At 39.3% G+C, this 20939-nt stretch overlaps 1 protein-coding gene across 6 annotated transcripts in view; it reads right to left on the reverse strand.

Annotated features, from left to right (window-relative positions):
* The window catches only part of PTPRZ1 (protein tyrosine phosphatase receptor type Z1), a 105753-nt gene that overhangs the window by 15808 nt on the left and 69006 nt on the right, over positions 1–20939 (reverse strand). For 2 of the 6 annotated variants that reach the window (XM_083574270.1, XM_083574269.1), the window contains exons 12-17: positions 16618–20149; positions 12431–12560; positions 6167–6258; positions 2103–2188; positions 669–689; positions 438–534 (exon numbers count right to left, since the gene is read on the reverse strand). In XM_083574270.1, the coding sequence (XP_083430396.1) occupies positions 438–534; positions 669–689; positions 2103–2188; positions 6167–6258; positions 12431–12560; positions 16618–20149 (3958 nt within the window). The remainder of the gene's footprint in view (positions 1–437; positions 535–668; positions 690–2102; positions 2189–6166; positions 6259–12430; positions 12561–16617; positions 20150–20939) is intronic. The other 4 variants (XM_083574272.1, XM_083574271.1, XM_083574273.1 and 1 more) reach the window with 3 other exon arrangements.

Here is a 20939-nt window from a genome sequence, read left to right on the forward strand (position 1 = left end):
AAAATATTCTAGCTCATCACCCTCTGCAGCTTAAAACAACTACTGTATATTTATTTAGTTATACCTATGCCTTATAACTCACTTGTTTCATTCTAGTGATTTATTACAGATATTGAGGCTGTATGGAGGAGTGCCCATGGATCAGAAAAGGATTCCCTATACACTTCACTATAGGAGTCTGTTCTGAACATTCAAAGGGATACATGCTTATTGTTGAAATGGATGGGAAAGCTCTGTAAATGTAGGAGATCCTTGATTACATTTTCATGGGCCCTCAATAGTATCTGAAAGAACTCAGTATACCTGGAGCACTCAAGTGGCTTTGGAACATACCAAGTATTTAAGCTCTTGACATATGTGTACAAATGGAGGAGGAGGAGGAGTATTTATACCCCACACACCTGGCTGGGTTGCCCCAGATGGATGCAGTTACTTACAGGCAACAATATTTATGTATCTATTCTTATTCTTGTTGTCCGGATGATTAGAGCTGTCTGAAGTGATGCCCAGATCAACTGTGCAGCTCTGAATTTCCTGAAAATAGAAAGCGAGAACATCCTGTTGAATACACAAATCTATTTGCGTGCATGGCCCCACCCCACAAAATATACAATGCATGTTGCAACTATGTCTTTTCTAAAATAAGGTATGTTGAAAGAATTCCTTACCTGGTAAAACTCTTTCAGTGTCTAATGAAGAAATGAATGCAAAAAAAGGTAAAAATAAATTCCACAGCACACAACAAATGAGTAAATGTTTATATAGTACAAATACAATGGAAAGCAATCATGGCTATGAGATAAATATACACATATATACACATTCATAATAGGACACAGCTGAGTATATCTAATTTACAGCATGCAAGTAAAAGAAATTAAAATAGAAATATAATTTCAGTGACTAGAGAGATAATTTACCTGCCACTGAGGTAAATAGCAAGCCACCCACTGACTGTAATGAATCAGAATGGCTGATTCAATACACAGGCTGCCAATAATTAACCATAGATTGTTTTAGTATTATAATCCACAAAAAGTGGTTTGTGGACACAACCAACTTATTTGTTTTACAAATAAAACTATTAATAATGATAACTTCCCCCATTGGAAACATGCAATTATTCAATCATGCACAAAAGAGCTAAAATATATGAATTGCAAATGAAGTTAAGTTCGGTTTTAGTGATGCAAGGCACAGAAATTAGGTGTTAAATGAAATTACTTTTAACACTTTCTTATAGCACTATATCCATCATGTATTAATTACAGAGTTATCACATTCAATTATCTTTGGGCCAGTGGCACTGTCAAACAAACAAACCAACCAACCAACCAACAAACAAACAAACTGAAAACATGATTAAAGTCTCACAATCAGCGTTGAACAGTTTCCCCAATATCTTTCTGAATTTGTCAAATTAGTGAAAAACTTAACCATTCCATTTTGATCAAGGGCCTGTTCAGAAGATGTATTCCATCTATATTTAGAACACGTTCAAATTTCATACACAAGTGTAAAAAGAAAATGGCTTGCATTTTCTGCTTTTGTACTTATTGTATAATGTGTGAAGTGGGAACTCAGTATCTCCTGACGTGAGATGCATATGTTGAGTTGCAGATTATAGAGCCTTAGAATTTACCAGAAGAGAGCTTTAGGAGTTCACACACCGAACAGAAAATGTAAGCCACACATAATTCCTTGCACTTCTTTGGCTAGTTCATCTGTTTATTGCTTGATATATGTCCCTGAGTTACTGCACTTCTGAAGCTCTTAATGTGTAGGGGTTCCCCACTGTCAGCTACACAAATGGCGCTCACGTACATTGAAAGTTTGGGTCTCCCCTTTTCATAGCCACACATGAGAAAGCCATGTTCTGAAGAACATATACTCAACAATCCTATCTGTGTACATGATACACTATGTGGTCATGCATAAAATCTGATGGGGGTGAAAGAAGTAGCTTCCAAAAATATTAGTGCATATTTCCTCTACCAATCACATGGAACTTCTACTATCACAGTCACATGAACACCTGTAATTATAACGGAACGTTCAAAACATGTACCAGATTCTCATTTTAATAGGAAAATATTTCATACCTCAAATTCTTCAGCAAACCCATTACTGGTATGCAAGTCTGCAACGTGTTTTGGAAACTGCTTTGTTGGGATTGCTCCAACATCATCTTAAAGATGAATTTCGAGAGAGCAGAGGGGGGAGAGAGAGAAATATAATTCAAAACCATGCAGTAGACAACATTTCCGTATTTCTCCCAACTGTATTATGGCAGAGTAAAACATGCAAAATATTCAAGTATTCTTATTAATTCAGCACATGGTAGTGTCCCACAATCTTGCTTCACACAACTAAGAACAGAGCTGGAAGTGTGAGATACCAGAAATAGAAATATAGTTGTAGGTGGAATGTTGTACTTTGGTCTACTCACAACCCTGCTGTGAATTGCTATTCTGTTTTTGGATTGCTACCCCTCTTGGCTCAGTGATGTATCATTTTTCATTTTTCATCTGGAGCCATACAGTCATTGCAGAGGGTGAAGGTATTGGCTGAGATGATGCAGCAGGTCAAATACTCAAAGAATCCTCCATCCGGGAGCACTCTTAAGAAGGATTGCTTATATTAGTTGAAAACCTTGTTATGAATGAAGGCTGCTGGGTGCCCTTCATCTCCCCCTTCCAGCTGTGTTAAGTTTCTTCCCCCTTCACATATATGCATAGCCAAGATGCCTCTCTTAAAAGGTGCAGAAAGATAAGGAGGTCGTCAACCCCCAAACAAAACGACAACAACCATGCCTTTATATGCACTACAGTGTGGGGATAAATCCTGATTGTTCTCAAGTTATCCCGCAGTCTCACATTGGCTTTGCAAAGTTCCATTTCATTTTGTCTATTTAGCTACTGGAGAACTGATAGGACATTGAGGAAAATTCAAAATGTCCATCACAGGAAGCTCCATAACAACTGAAATCGAAAGAGAATTTCTAGGAATACCAATGGATTGAATTGAACTTAATAATAATAATAACAATAATAATAAATTTTATTTATACCCCACCCTCCCCAGCCAAGGCTGGGCTCAGGGCGGCTAACAACCAATAATAAAAACAAGTTGATTTAAATACAACTTAAAAATAAGATTAAAATACAACAGTAAAACATCAAAACATTAAAATGCAGCCTCATCACGGGAGGAGAGAGGGAAAAAGAAAGAGGGGGAGGGAATCAAATTGACTCCAAGCCAAAGGCCAGGTGGAACAACTCTTACAGGCCCTGTGAAAAGAGATCAGATCCTGCAGGGCCCTGGTCTCATGAGACAGAGCGTTCCACCAGGCCGGAGCCAATGTTGAAAAGGCCCTGGCTCTGACTGAGGCTAATCTAACTTCCTTAGGGCCCGGGATCACTAGGGTGTTGCTATTTATGGACCTTAAGGTGGTGCCCCATGGTTATATTGGCTTCACTTGCAGGCTGGTTTTCTGATGAAAACTCTACCCAGTGCCATGAGAAGATCACACATTCAAATTATTTTTCATTGTAAGCATGTATGTACATATGCATATTTTACTGTAAGGAACAGTGTTCTCTTCCCCACAAGTCAACGTGCATAATACCCAAGGAGGGGGCAGTTGGTTTGGCACCTGAGACATAAAATCCCACAAGCACCTCTCTCCCCCTGGCACCAGAAGTACAATAGCACCATATTAAAATAAACAGTTTCCTTTCCTTTCTTGACACCCGTAACCAGCTGCTTAAGGCAGCCACCTCACTCTGCCTAATGGTAGGGCTGGAAATGAACAGCATGTGTTGATCCTGAGCATTGTAAAGTATCAGCAGATTTTCAGGAGTAAATCATATAATTCTTAATCAAGGCCTTGTTCCAGATATAATGATCACTTACTGGTCCAATCAAGAGGAAGCCAGGCATTCATAAATGCCATTGAAATCAATGGGGACTTCAGAGCTCTTAACTGTGCACTGAAGTTCCCCTGACTGTAATGAACTTGCAGCCTGATTGTAGCATGTTTACTTGGCAACCTCATTGGAGTCATATTTTCACACACTGCAGCCAGAGATTTCAGGACATCATTTTATATTTTAGAACACAATTCGTTTTAGGTACAGAAAACATGCATTAAGTATAATCTCAAATAGACACAGTCTCGTACAGAACCTGAAAATGTTCTACTCAAAACAGGTTGAAGTAGTAAACATATGCATTGATTAACTGGTGAAGGTCACACTGTATCAAGCACCTTTGCCTCTGGAACACAATACATTTCCTCAAAAGTATTTTCAAAGGAATTCTACTGATTATTCATGCAGAATTGGGCTGTCTGGGGGCTCCTGGAGGGCCATGGTTAGGCACAGATGAGCAAGATGAAGCTTCAGTATCATCTAAACAGGTATCTTATTATTTCTATGGAATTTCCAAAGTGCTTCATGTGATGAGGAAATGTCAGGCAAGCTGCATAAGCTTCCATCAGCAGGTGTTTAATCATCTACGACACCTATTATTTCTTAGGCTTCAGTTACCAATAATTCGTTAATTTGTATTGGGATCCATCTGTTCTTTTTACTTGAATGGATCTGAATGCACAAATTGAATTAGCTATTCAAGCTTACATAAAATTGTGCAAATGGGCAACACTAACTTCAAACTTTGGAGAAGGACACGGTTGTTACAACTGTGCTTTCAAATCAAATTAGGCTGAAATCCTATGCATGTTGTTACAGAGAAGCTTGGTTCATCTGGAACTCTGCACATGACTCAGAACTATGTGTTGATTGACTATGTATTTTTTCTAGCTTTGTTCTGTGCCATTGCAAAATAACGAGGACAGAAGCATTGGTTTAAAATGAATCACATCTCATAGAGGTCACATCTATACTGTGCACTCAAAGCATTCTTATACCATCGAGAAACCTGGGAGTGGCAGCTTGTTAAGAATGCTGTGAGTTCAGCATCCTTAACTATGGTTCTCATGATTCTTTGGGCAATTCCATGACTTTAAACCTATAGTGCTTTAAACCTATAGTGCAGACACAGCATGAGTGAACAGCCATAATGGACAACACAATAGGTGAAAGCCTATTTATTTACTTCTGTATCTGCTGCATTTATATCCAAAGAGCTCAGTGTTGAATATACCATTCACCACCACCATTTTAACTAGTCTCTGAAATATTTGCCATATCCAATGCAGCTGGCACCTTCATTATACAGCTTTCGGCAATGCTGAACGTGTGCCTCTTTACCTTGGCTTTTGACACTTGTGATGTAGCTTGATAAAAGCGCCATGGATGCCAGTACACACACACATGTGTACACACACACACATGTCATGGTACTCCTTACTGGTGAGTACTATCATAGCAACGGTTAAAAGTCTCTCATTCCAACTTCTTTACCGGTCATTTAAAAGTCTCAGCTCATCAGATAACTGCCCATGAAGTCATTATGGCTTCTTTAAAGGTAAAGGGACTCCTGAACGTAAGTCCAGTCACGGACAACTCTGGGGTTGCGGCACTCATCTAGCTTTACTGGCCGAGAGAGCCGGTGTTTGTCCGCAGACAGCTTCCGGGTCATGTGGTTAGCATGACTAAGCCGCTTCTGGCAAACCAGAGCAGCGCATGGAAACGCCATTTACTTCCCCACCAGAGAAGGTAGACCTATTTATCTACTTGCACTTTGACGTGCTTTCAAACTGCTAGGTTGGCAGGAGCAGGGACAGAGCAACGGGAGCTCACCCCGTCGCGGGGATTCGAACCGCCAGGAAGCCCTAGGCTCTGTGGTTTAGACCACAGCGCTACCTGCATCCCTATGGCTTCTTTAGATGTCTCATAAAAAGGAGAACAGTAACTGTACACATCTTAGGCTCTACAAATGCCAGATGTTTACACTTAAAAAAAATAAACGAAAGCTGGGGATCTGGGGTTGACTCCCCCACCCCCAAATGCCCAAACATAGAACACAACCAAAGACCAATGCCAATAGCTAAGGGCACTGGTTGTCCAGCTACGTGGACCATAGCTTCTGACATATCCTCCTTCTGGTAAGAGAAATAATCATTCGTTTACCATTACTAAAAGATTCATGCACGATAAACTCATTGGGTGGGGGGGATTAACTATACAATTAACCAAATTACCTGACACAGGGAAGACTGGTGCTGGAGGAGTAGATATCACACGAGGGGATGTGTTATCTTCTAAATAAAAGTGTGCTGTTTGGAAACATTTCCTAAAAGAAAGAAAGAAACATTTAAAAGGGATACATATTAGCTACCTAAAGCATTCTGAGACGCCTTCTTAGAACTGTTTCCAAAGCTCTTTTTTTTTATGTTACAGAAACACTTGAAAAGTATTACCTGCTTACATCTACTAATAGCTAAATAATCATTGTGGACTTTCTTGCATCTCAGGGTAATAGCACTTGGGGAAAGTTGCAACCATGTAGGTCTCCTTGATTTTATTGAGAGGTTATTATTTTTATTTATTTGGAAAACTGTATTTATAAACCTCCAATCATTAAAAATTACCAAAATGGTATATGATGTATATACAAGAATAAAAATACAAGTAAAAGCAGATAAAACAGTTCTGAAATTAACCAGTTAACTAGACACAGAAAATGATGAGCCCCCAAAGTATGCAGCTTTGGCTGGATCATGCCCTTCAGTTCATTAAATGAATAGATGGTACAGTCATTCCTAATTTGAATGGTTTTTACCTGAAGAAGATGCAGAAGGTATAGCAGGCATCTGTCATAGTGAAGTATTCAAAGGTGCAAATCTGAAGCAGGTATAACTGTTTATGTCATACCAGGTTTCAGTGGTATCGATTCAAGTGCTAGGCAATTGTTCTCTTTAATATTGTAGCTGCTAGCATACACCTTTTTATACCACTGTGAGAAACCAGCTTCCCCAGAGACATCAAATTTGAATGAAAAAGCAGAAAGTTATGAAGAGGAAAATATAGAAGCTTGTAGTGGGAAAGGATAATTAAGCCCCAGTCCACTCTACTGTGATATATCTCATCCACATAAGTTGCTACATTGCAGAGTGTGCAGTATGTAAATGTTAACCAATGAAGGGAGTGAGGTTTTGAAATCAAAATATTTACTGAGCATCACAATATTAGTTGAATCCTCTTTCATTCTCCAGATGTGAAGATAATAGGAACGACATCTGGTAAGAGACTATTATAAGCAATTCAAAAGACTGTAATAATCATCTTCAGCTTTACACAATGCAGCATTTTCTTAATTAAAAAAAACTATCTTCAGATAATTAAGCTTGCTAATAACACTTTATATGGGTCATTTGCTTTGTTTGAAGTATTATTCACAATTGATTAACTTTAAAATGAGATAGCTGCATGAGGGGCGGAGGACAGAAGTATAATGTTACATTTATCACTTTCTACTTTATGCCAACAGTACCTAAATTTCCTTTTTTGCTTTCTTTGCCATTTTGTGGAACTTTTAGGCTGACCCACAAATCAATTAAATGAAACACTTAGCTTTATAAGCTGCTGTAGTTTGATTTGAATATATAACTATTGCTTACTTTAACAACTTAGATCAGACTGAAAGTCACTGTTCCTTTGGCTTTGCTTCAACAGTCTTCATGCCATGGCATAAAGGAAATAACCTGATAAATTACTGCCCTGCTATGCTAATAAAAAAAGCAATAAAAGTACATATATAGCAGCTTAAGTGCATTGCAAATATTATTTAAATGATCAAGGAGGTGGTTTCAGAAGTCCCAAATTTTTCTTTTGCTGTAATCAGCTTAAACAGATGTACACAACTGCAACTTTCTCAATCCAACCTCTGCACCTGGCTGCAAATGTTTTTGCCACATTAAACCTTTTTAGCAGACACAGTAATTGTTATGGTACTTGTCAAGGTTGAGAGGACTTTCCAGAACGTTTTCTTCAAACCAAATTTACAAATTCTGTTCACTAGAAAGCCACATACTTAATGCATTTGGAATGAATAACTCAACAGGATCTGAGTAGGAGCGGGGAACCTGATTTGGCAAATGGACTATATCCTAACCCAGGCTTCCTCAAACTTGGCCCTCCAGATGTTTTTGGCCTACAACTCCCATGATCCCTAGCTAGCAGGACCAGTGGTCAGGGATAATGGGAACTGCAGTCTTAAAACATCTGGAGGTCCCTACCTGCTAATGTCCCAAGTCTGAATGGTGGGTGGGGATGCTCAACTACTAATCACCTGATGTCAATGATGTCAAATGATCATTAAAGCACCACACAGGACTTGCAGAGAGCTCTGCGCACTGCTTTTGAAGTGCTGCTGATCAGCAGGCTTAATGTCATCATTTATCAGCTGTTGGGCAATACAAGCCTGACTTCAGCTTTGTGATTGGGTTCCCTGTATGGAACTCAGCTGTGTAGCTTCATCTCTAACTGCAGCACATCATCTAATGTCACCTGTGGGGCAGGCGGGCATGCCATGGGACCTGTGCTTGGCCAAATTTGGCTCATGGGTCAGTGGTTTCCTACCCCTGGATTTCAGTATTCCCACTGAAATGTGGGCCATATAATTTCTTGGCTGTCATCAATAAGATATTGAATTACATTACAGTATTACTGTAAGGGTTAAAATTTGATAATACACATGAAGTGCTTTAACCAACTGATACTGATCTACAAATATTCAGTATTATTACATCAGGATATGATAAACAGTCAACTTACCATAAGAGAGCCCATTAAAAAAGGTCACACCACCAAGCAAGACTATATGAATGTTTAACCCCATGACGTTTTTAAACTGAAAAAATGGGGGCATCATTTCAATCCTGACTTTGTATTAAGGCAGCAAAGAATGAAAACAAAGTGCAAAACATTTTCTTATAAAGCTAATTTTATGTTGCTGACAGATTGCAAAATGTATTTTTAAAACCAGGTTTGTTGTTATAGCACACATGTGTGTTTTGCATGGATCTACGTGTTAATACAAATTTCATTTCCACACATGACATGTGCCAAGGTTACGTCAACAGGCTCCTTCGTGTTCTATGTAGTATTCTTGAAACCTGACAATTTTTTACCTATAAATTAGTCCCACTGATTTCAATGGAACTTACTCTCAAGTAAGGCTGCAATCTTCTGTACACTGAGCCTTTGCAGTGTCATCCATCACTTATAATTAGTGCATGGAGCAACTGCGAGAGACAGGTAGCAAAACATATTACTGTTGTTGGGGAGATGAGGGAGAATCCAGCACTTATTCTGTAAATGTGATTGTATATGAAACCTGTAGTATGCATTCTTGTGATACTGTGGAAGGCATGTAATGTATGAAGCAGCTCAGAGGAAGGCAGAAATAAACTTATACAAATACAAATGTAAACTGCCAAAAAAGAAAATAATTTACAATATGGTTCAATGTATTGTATTTTACATTCTTACAGATTCATGACCAATAATTCAAAAAGAAATATTGCATCTCCCAGACTTTGAAACTGTGGTAAGAGTGAGTAATCTCCTTAAATTATATTTAGTTGTTATATCACAGAAATTGCAAAAAAAATTGTTAGTGACCTCTTGTGGCCAATGCAATTCCTCTTTCAGATTAACAAAAAAGAGAGAGCTACAAATTCTATTTTGTAGTACACTGAAAAGACATGAGGGATTAAATTTAACATCTAAGAGATATTACCATTAATGGGATATCTGTTTTATTTTGAAACATGAAGGTTGCAAAACGGCATATCTTTTTGGGGAAAACAGAACAAAATGAACACAATGTCATCTGAAAAGAACAAGGATCAGAACACATGTAGGATTACTAAAACTACAGCATGCAATCCTGGCTTTAAAGTGTATGGCAGTATTTTCTTCTTAAACAGGAAAGATTTCAAATACCATTTAGTCCCAAAAGATAAAATCTCTTGGAAGATGAATATGAACAGTCATGTAAAATGCTACAAAGCTTCAGAGAAGCTTGTCAACAAAATGAAGATGGTTAGCTATAAATCTCCATTTAAAACCCAGAACAAATGTACAGGAAATGTAAACTAAAAAAAATAAAGGGCTGCATTCTACAAAGCCATACTCATTGTAGACCCGTTTAAATCAATGGAAATGACTACCTTATTAAGTGCACATTGTGCCTGACTTGGTTGGACACTTATTGAAAATGCTCAGCTATTTGGATATTTCTCTTCAGTGGGCTGGTTTGCGCATGTATGTACACAATCAACAGCTGAATGTGTGAACTGACTATTATTAATTGTTAAATTACTATATATTAATATCATAGAATTGTAGATTTGGAAGGGACCACAAGGCTCATCTAGTCCAGCCACCTGCAGTGACCAATGGCCATCCAACCTCTGCTTAAAAACCTCCGAGGAAGGAGAGTCAACAACCTCCAGAGGGAGACCGTGCTATTAGGTTATATGTAAGCTCAATCTGTGGTGTTAAATCTGTGACAGATCTTTCACGCCTGCAAGTTATTACTTGATGTTTCAACAATAAAGAGATAACACTTTATGCATAAACTAGTTCTCACCCCATTAGGTAAAGGTAAAGGGACCCCTGACCATTAGGTCCAGTCGTGACTGACTCTGGGGCTGCGGCACTCATCTTGCTTTATTGGCCAAGGGAGTCGGCGTACAGCTTCCGGGTCATGTGGCCAGCATGACTAAGGCGCTTCTGGCAAAACCAGAGCAGCGCATGGAAATGGTGTTTACCTTCCCGCCGGAGAGGTACCTATTTATCTACTTGCACTTTGACGTGCTTTCAAACTGCTACCCCATTATTCAGAGGTAAAAGATGTTATTTTTAAAATAAAACTGCAAAGGGGAAAAAAGAGGGGAGATATAGCACTAACATACTTCTCTTGTATGGCACAACTCTGCTTGATTCCAAGGCTGAAAACTATTTCATAAAGCCTAATACTATGGATTAGGGGGACAGTTCAGGGACTGTAGTGCAAAACATTATTTCTTTTGGTTCTGCATACCAACCATGGACAGTTTGTGAGTGCCCCCTGTGGCCATAGTCTTACCTGATAGCAGAAATATGTTCTGAGAAGCCAACCACTATGTTAAATTTCCAACATAACATAGCAACTTTGGGTGCTCTCAAATATTACAGTGGTACCTCGGGTTACATACGCTTCAGGTTACAGATGCTTCAGGTTACAGGCTTCGCTAACCCAGAAATAGTACCTCAGGTTAAGAACTTTACCTCAGGATGAGAACAGAAATCGCGGGACGGCAGCGGTAGGCCCCATTAGCTAAAGTGCTGCTTCAGGTTAAGAACAGTTTCAGATTAGGAACGGACCTCCGGAACGAATTAAGTACTTAACCCGAGGTACCACTGTATAGGAAATGTAACATGACGCTCAGCTTCTAGAGTCAGAAGCAGCCACCAGGTAAGCCTGCAACTGGAGGAAAGGATGGATAAACTGGAGTTAGCACTAATGGGTGTTAAGCCCTGGGCATCTGCCCAGGGTGCCAGGTTTTGATGCCAACAAAAGACTTTGCACCAATATTAAAAGAGTGCATTAGTCCTAATGCACTTCTCTACTGGTAGTAATTGCCACAGCTACAAATGGCTTTATGTTACTGTGCAAATGTAGGTGCAAAACCAGGAAGTTCTTGTGGCCATAGGTCCTATTCATATTCTCTGTGCACACATTGGGCTCTAAAGGTAATCAATGGGATATGGTGGGGAGAGACAGTATTGGGAAAGACTTACCTCCTAAAGGGATTTTTTTTTTTTGCTGCTGTTGTGTTATCTATAATTGTGTCAACATAAACACTCTTGAAGCATGGTGCAAAGAGATGGAAGCATGCACAGGAAAGTGTCAGACACTTGCCCCCTTATCATACACAACCTGCTACTTAGCCATGAGAGTGCTAGCCACTATGCACCTCACTGGAGATTGTGGCATTTCAATATTCAGCAAAGTTTTATATTATTCTTTGTTGGAAGCAGCTTCTCTGACAGCACCATCTACCGTATTTTTTGCTCTATAAGACGCACCAGACCATAAGACGCACCTAGTTTTTGGAGGAGGAAAACAAGAAAAAAAATACTCTGAATCCCAGAAGCCAGAACAGCAAGAGGGATTGCTGCGCAGCAAAAGCAGTGATCTCTCTTGCTGTTCTGGCTTCTGGGATAGCTGCACAGTCTGTATTCGCTCCATAAGACGCACACACATTTCCCCTTACTTTTTAGGAGGGAAAAAGTGAGTCTTATAGAGCAAAAAATACGGTAGTTTAGGCTATTAACCTATGATGCTAAAGCATGCAAGTACATGAAAATGAATTGTATCACGGAATCGTCATCCAGGACAGCACAGGAAAGGTGTAAAACCCAACAGGTTATGAACACAAATAACACCAATATAAATGCATTTATAATCTTACCTCCAATATATGAGAATACCAACAAGAATCACCAGACAGATGAAAGTCAGGGCTGATACGACCACAAGAGGTATGACTGTCTTCTGTTCTGGGAGACCAATACGCGACTGAAGGCTACTATTACTTGCCTCTGCAGTCAGAGAAAATTGAAACAACCTATATTTAAACTTTGGCAAAAGGCACAGCATAATTGGCCACGATTTCAGAGACCCAGGTACTGTCACTTACCATTCTAAAATTTTAGCACACACTGCAGAGAACAAATACATTTGCAAACCAGTTTAGGGAAAAGTAAGCAGGTAGATGGCAAAGCAGACCACCACAGTGGAGGCAACTGAAGACCCTAGCAGAGCAGAATTTCATTTTGCAGCTACTGCAAAATAATATTTTTGAGGAAAGAGAATAAAAATGAAGAACTTCGATTCAATTATGTATTAGTAAATAATAGAAAGCTCCAGGATGCTGAAACCAGATATACTGAATTATGTAAAGATTGACCTAAAATAATAGTTTGCTTAGACATTCTGTTATTAGCTAAAAATGGAAAGGAATTATGAGTACATATTTGTTGCTGATAGTTCCTTTCGTAAGATGTGAAAACTTGGTTCCCTATCTGTCTCATTTTTATAAGAAAGCTGATCTATACAAGAAAGATTTTATTATTGAATGTCTTGAGCATGCTCTTCATTGATGATAAACACGTGTATTATAATGTTGCTCTAATAAGAGGAAGGGATTTGGAGTATTTTATGAAGATCAGAGATTAAGCTGTAATCAGTAGCACTTGGTGGAAATTGTAGAATCTTCTGTACTAAAACATCTGCTTTTCTTCATTAATCTATTTGGAATAAATTTTTATTCAGTGGTTTTAAAAAAGAAAACTGCCAGCTTCATACCTACTTCAAGTCCGATCAGACCTCTACAAAGCTGGGAAACTGGAAGTGAAGCCTGAGGCCTTAACAGATGTGTCCCATGATCAGTAACCATGTTGTGTAGTGTCACAAATTGACAACTTACCCTCTAAGCACCCTCATTTTCTTGGTCTTTCAGGCCAAATCCAGATGGGGAGAATGGGGTGCCTGGGGCCAGCAAAGATTCCCCCACTTTATCCTGGTCCTGTATTGCCTTACAATACATGTAAGCCTTAGTGTATTGCTAGATAAATCCTCCTCAGAGTTGCCCCCTGCCTGTTTGTTGCTAGCATCTCTAGTTGGCAGGGTGCATAAGGAGTATTGCATGCTGAGTAGACAACAGGCACCATGGAAGGATTTCTGGTCATTTCAGTGAGATGTGTGTGTGCTTGCACGCATACACACAATTTCAATTGAATACTGTGGTTTTTTACTGGATAGATGTCAAAGACATGTATAAAACACTTCAGTCTTTAAGCGGTGACTGAGAAGTGGGGCTCCCAACTTGGTTTAAGAGTACCACTATTCTCACACACGAAAATTAAGCAGAAGAAGCTTGTTCTGACATTGAGAGAAACTACAGAAAAATCTTCACCACCTTCTCTTATAGTGGCAATGGCACCCCCCTGAGAGGTGCTAGAACTGAGTTCTGGTGAGTTCCTGCTGAAAAAAGTCCTGAGTGGAACCATGGTTGGCCCAGTACTGTCCCCAACCCATAATGCCCAGTTTGAGGGCCTTCTACTGGCTGCGGCTAGTGAGGTCTTGCTACTACCCTTGCTTTTGGTGAGTGCAGCGAGGGCCTCTGTATTGGCAGATACCCTTCAAATGGTAGAGTGAAACCTACAAAAAATCCTAACCCCCCTCTAGCAGTGGTGCTCAGGGGGTTAGTATTGTACTCTAGGAAGCAATTCTGGCCTGTAAAGCAGTACATAAAATAAAATAATAACAACAATTTTAATTCTTATTACATATAATCAGTGAATGACAAGAAAAATAATAGTGAATATGAAAATCACACAATACCAACACAATAAAATATTTATTTTCTGCCCTTAGCAAGGAAGGGTTTCTAATTTTATAGATCAACGTTCCGCTGTCGTTGCTGTCATTTTAAAAATAGATTTAATAGGCAGCTCTGCTTGATTAGCGAAAGACCTCCTGATAGAAAGCACCTGTGTTTAATTGCTGTTATGATAAAAGCAAAATAAGGCACATGTCGGAAGGGAAATAGTTCTCATGAAAGTGCTCTAATGAGAATGGGAGGCTCAGTCGTTAACAAGTGATGTTGTCCAAGCAATATGATATACAATGCTTTTGAAGTATCCTTTTAGAGACCTTTAGCGTTAATTGCAAATGAAGCATTTTACCTTTAATTACAGCAAATTAGAACTTCTATCATTTATATAATTAACTAGTTCTACATTTTCTTTCAAAACATGGTTCCTTATTTTCCTGTATTTACAATCAGGACACAAAGCACATCATTTTAAATGATGAATGATTTTATGTTGAAGCAGTTCTGTATGACACACCTATATGGCTTTCCTGGTTTGTTCATATATCAAATTTTTAATTTGATTATCTTTCAAGCTGTGTAGCACATGGGGAGGGAGAGAAAATGGTTTAGTTCACATTTTGATAGGAAACTACCGAATTTGCACACCCCAAACTAATATACAAACTGAAAAACACAATAGTCCTTGTGTACAAAAAAAATATGACTATATAGTGAAAACAATGTACAAAAATGCATGGCAGGGGAAATGACCTAATAAAAAGCATTTATTAGGAGAAATGAGGACAAAAATGCATATGAACTGTCACACTTTTTTTAAAAAAAGGCAACAGCTGATTAAAAAATGGAGCAAACTGAACTTAAGATTAGAAAAATGATAAACTGAAAGCAACTGAAATTGACAGATTTACCCATTCCCGATACTTCAGTGAAGCAAACTATTAGGCATAGCTACAGGATATTCCTTAAATCTTCTGGTTCTATATCTATGACTAAGATTCCTGAAATGCATCCAATTAAGGTTAAGGCCCCTGGAGAAGGCCTACATCCCAGGCACCTGTTATTTCCTGAATTTGAAATATTTGTTTAGTTGGGTAACACTGCCCTCTACAGACAATGGAAATGTGTAAACGAAACAAACAAACAAAACAAAACCCTCAGTGTCTTTAGATTTCCGACTTAAGTGGCAGTTGTCAATTTAATCTGCAGTTTGATCAGCTCATATCTATTTTTAATTAGAGCATATTTGTGCCGCAGACCATCACCTGGCTAATCAGGGGCAGGTGTGAATATCAAAAGCTACTTCATCAGGACCTCTGGGACAATAATCATATAATCATTACCATCCCTTTTGCCCAGAGAACCCTGGGAACTGTAACTCTGTGAAAGACTCTTCTGAGGATGCAGTTAAATTGATATACAACTGATATTTGCAATCCAGTAGAGAATGTATTTCAATAAGGCTCAGTTTTAATTGCTTTTTCACTCTTAGTACCTGACAGCACAAACAAAACTTGATTTGGCCAGGAAAGATCAGAAAGTTAAGCTGGGTGTTCCTGGTGGAAGTTGTCAAATTTGTGATGTTTCACAAGTTTTTTTGCAACTACAGAAGGAAATGTATTACTAATAATTAGGGCAGATTTATTAAGCATATTAAAATCAAAATGAATATTTATGTAGCCAGCTACCTTTCACATCACCCAACATGGAAGAATATAAAAACAAATGTAATTAAAAATCACAATAAGACATAATTAAATCATGCCTTCAGACCACATAGAACTTCTCAGTCTTTCAGTAAGTGGAAACATCCTTAGGTCTTAAGCAAGAGAACTATCGTTTAGTGCATATATATACTACTGGTCAAGCCACAGAGCATGTAACTGCAGTTAACAGGGCTAGGATAGGAACATCTAAGACTGGTTAGTACCTTTAGAAGAGAAGAGTTGCAAAGATTATGAGAGTTAAATATGTCTAAGTCACAGTATAGACATATCCCTTAGCCATCTCTTAACTGAGAACAACTTGGGACTTTTTAAAAATTAAAAAACTGGCTTGCAGATTTGAATATGATGTTGTATATGCAAGAGACCTATTTCAGTTTCCCCCAATCTTACTATTGCACCATGCCTGTAATTGAAATAGTCATACTAATTCCTACTGGTCATGTATTTGCGTTTTACCATGTGGTTCCCTTTATACCCAAGTAGAAGAAGAACGCTACAGATCTGCAAGTTACACAACCGATGGCCATAACTAACCTGCCTCAGAAACGTTGAATACTGATGAGTGACCACTAGGTATGGATGCTACTGGTGATTGCTGTGATCCAGAAGTTAATTCTGTTTCTGAGTTACCTGCTCCAACTACCCTTTCAGGGTCATGGTCATTAACATCAGAAAAACTGAAATCTGTGGAAGTCTCATTATCGTTAAAGCTATCTGAAGGACCTTGGCCAGAACCACTCTCTTCATCATTTGCAAAAACCGTCCATGACTTAGGTTCCGGTGCCTTTTGTAAGGGATTGCTAACAGTCTGAATGTAATTATCCAATACAGCTGGATCACTGTGTTTCTTAGTTTTTGTCTTCCAAGCCAGAGCTGGTGCTGGTGTGTATTTCAGCTGGTCCACCTCATCGGTTATCACATGGTCTGAGAGAGCAATTGTGGTTTTTTCTTCTTCCTCTTTAGCCGCTTCAACATCTGGATTTATAATTAAATTATGTTGCTCGTTTGCATTGTTTACCTGTGTATCTGGCTCATCTACCTCCTCCTGAGTGTCTCTAGGGGAAATGCATGTGTGACAACTGTTTACAGGCAGGCCACTATCGTATTCATAATCATCATCAACAACAGAAGACCACAAATCTGTACCAGAACTGGCCGTGGTAGATAACTCACTGGTTACTTTACTGGGAACTAATAAAGTGTTTAAAGTTTTACCAACTTCGGCGCTGGGAGAACCAGGTGTAACAGAAATATACATATCCAGTATATCTTTAAAAGTATGCTGAACAGAATCAGAAATTATTTCAGGCACAGGAACGGCAATATCAATAATATTGGTAGTTGAGGGAGGAGTGAGAAACTCATCCTTTTCGGAAGCACTTGAAAAGCTATGGCTGTTAGCCGATGTATCTGTCTTTGGTAAAATATCAGCCGGCAAAACAGGGATATTCACTGTGTTCACTGTTTTGAGGGGAAAGGCACTTGTATTTTCAAAACTGGTTGACTGATATGACATGCCATTATTGTACAAGGAAGGAGCAACCTGGTGTGTGTCTTCATCGCTAAGCAACCTGGGTGAAATGTATTCAGTGCCTATATGGGCAACACTTAAATCTTCTGGTGAATCTGTGGGGTGGTTGCTGGTATGTGATGTGTTTGCAGCAGATGGTGCTGAAGGGTAATGCAACACTGTTTTATTCACAGCAGAATCTAGTGCCATTTTGTGCAATATTTGGTCAAATATAGAACTACCATTATCAGCCCATGCTATTTTTTCAGTCAGTACTGGATCGCTAGGCACAGTTACAGATGCTCTATGCAGTATATCACCATCAGAAGACTGAAAGGAAGTTTGCAGCAATGCATTATTATTTAGTGCAGCTGAAGCCTCATAAAAATACTGCTGGGTAGAAGGAGACAATATTTCACTAGAAGCAGGGGTAGAGAAAGCTTGCGGTGAGAATGCACTAAGCACAGGCTTAAGCAAAGTATCGTCAAAGGCTAGAGCTGTAACATGCAAAGGCTGAATAGGAACATGAGTTTCTGAGAGTTTACTAACATCATAATCAAACACCTTAGTAACAGGAAAAGCAAGAGATACTGGAAGGATTCCCTTTGCACTAGAAACAGCAATGATTTTTTCTTCTAAGGTTGTATCCTGCTTAGTAATCTCATCATTAGAAACTGCTGGTGGAAGTTCAGTCTTTGCACTTTCAGTAGAAGCCATTTCACTGAAAGAAGAAATTTGCAGTTCTCTGTCATTTTCATTTATTACACCACTTTTGTGAGGCATGTCAACATCACCATTAAACCCAGGTGTGCCGCATATCAATTCGGGTGAAGAAGCTTTACGCATAGACAAAATATCTGTGTCAGGCAAAAGGGACTCACTACCAGAATTTGCTTCAGACCAATCCATTTCACTAGCAAGAGAACACGTAGGCTGCAGCAAAGTATCAGCTTGCGAGATTGCAGAAGTCTTATGCACCAGCACACTGCTATAGCTGCTAAATAACGGACCCTGATGAAATGCGTCAGCAGACTCATGCACAAATTCTGACGTATAAGCAGCAACATTTTGGAGAGTGCCCACATTACTAGATAAAGCATAGGTAAGTTCAGACATTGTAGACAGGGCATGCATATTTAAATCACTGCTGGATGGTTCAACTTGAGACAACAAGCGAGTTCTATCATGACCAAATATCAATGTCTCTGAAGCAGCACGGGCCATCTGATGCGATACCACATCAGACAATTGAGCGAGGCTTGACTGTATTAATTCGCCACCGTCCGCCAATGTCAAAGAAGCATGCAGGGGCACCTTACCACTCTCAACAACTGGAGTAGTTTGCGGAAATGTTTGAGAAACCATATACAGATGGTGAAACAATTTACTACTGGAGGAAGCAGAGGAAAATGGAAGCAAAGGTACATCATCATAGGAAGACAGGGTGGAGTCAAATGACACATCAACACTGGGAAATATGGGTGTGGCATGCAAGGTCACATCACTACTTGATGCGGCGGGGAAAGTGTTGAGCATCTGAGTGCCAGACAACAAAGGGGTTACTAGAGAAAACACTTCACTACTGTAGGAAGGCTGAAGTGGTATCTCACCATTATACACTGGTTGAGTTGTCTGAGAGAGTACCTCACTGGCAGCAGAAGCTGAGCCATGTTCTTCAGAATTTGAAGAGACAGAGTAAGAGGACAACTCAGTTGGGGAGAGAGCAAAAGTAGAAGGATGTGGCAATTCTACATCCGCAACTGAAGCATCTTGTGACACCAGTGGACCACTGGGATGAGGTGCCGTTGTAGGATTTGGGGAACTAATGTGAAAGAGCTGCTTCCTATCCAATGGAAGAGCAGTAATATCTGTACCATTATGATACCACAAATTCCCATCAACTGCAGGCATTTTCTCTGCAGAATCTTCAGCTCTTGGAGGCACTATATCTTCTGACGGGATTTTAATATAGTCTTGAGAGAGATCATCGTGCATGCTTACTTCTGGGCTTCCTGAACTAAAGATGTTTTCCTGAGAGGTCTCCACAGTGACTAACCATGTAGCAGAAGTGGTGGGAACAGAAACCCAAGAGTCCTCGGTGTCTAGGTCAGGTTTAAAAGCAGACACCTCTATATCATCTTCATTACTATCAGAAGCAGATGCTCTTGTTGTCTCATGGTCAGAAAAATCATGCTCATATTCTTCCCCATTACCTTTGGTGGAGCTGTCTGCTGGAGGGACAACGGCAGTAGCTGACTGAGATTCCATGAAATCATCCTCTTCTTCCTTTGGTACTTCAGTGGCAGATTGAGAAGTTGTATCAAAAATTGATTTGGAATGGTCGTTTCCCCCATACGGGTCTTCCTCTCTTTCCAAGTATCTGTTTGTTCCCGCTTCATTGAATTTTGTCCCCATTCTGTCCTGACTGTAGCTAGGCGTCGTAAACTGGAACTCTTTTTTCCTTATCTGGTTTGCCACACTATCTGTGCCAGCAATCACGGCAGCTTCTTCACCCACCCCTGCCCTTGCCTCTTCGATTTCATCTTCCTCCTCCTCCTTCAAAAACAACACAGAAACACATACAAAACACAAGTCAATGTCTTATCAGAAGATATGCGAATAGAGGGAGATATGTTACAATGAAATCTCATGTCTTTGTGCTTGCATTTCCACACATTATGGAAGAAAAATGGCAATTAAAATTTAAAATATTTAAAAATTAGCTGCTAGTTCAAAATTATAATTCATTTGATTTTTGCCCCCCCCAGAAATGGAAACAGGCTTGTTTGCTTAAATATCATACATAGAATCTAACTCAACTGAAGGGGAGAGAACAACAATCATATGTATTTTTTATTTAAAAAATTGAGAAGTAACTTCCAGTTTAGGCATTTGGCATTATTTAAAATGAAGATAGTCATCTCAAACTATACTTAACAAGTTTAGAATAAGTAAATTCTGACTTAATTTTCGCAACAGCAATTGTTTCGGGCACAAAATATCATTGTTGAATGCATAGTCAAGCAACACAGCATTTGTTCATGGCTGAAGTTGCTTAGAAGGGCCAGATTAAGAGAGATAAAGCATTCTCCTGAGCCATACTTTCCCTAGCCTAGCAAAAAGCACTCATAACACATGGTTTTTCAGGAAGAACCATAAAGCCAACAGTGAAAATGTTTATACAGATTTGGCCTAGATGTAGGTGAATCAACACACAACATACCCAATACCCAAACTCAGTAAACTTGTTCCTAGTTTCTCAAGGGCTATACTAACACTCAGTTGTGTGTACGGGCAGTAGCTGTGCTGATTGCTGCTCAACTCAGCATGCCCATTTGACCATCCT

This window comes from Podarcis filfolensis (genome assembly GCF_964270895.1).
Source record: "Podarcis filfolensis genome assembly, chromosome: 10".
Lineage (NCBI taxonomy): Eukaryota > Metazoa > Chordata > Lepidosauria > Squamata > Lacertidae > Podarcis > Podarcis filfolensis.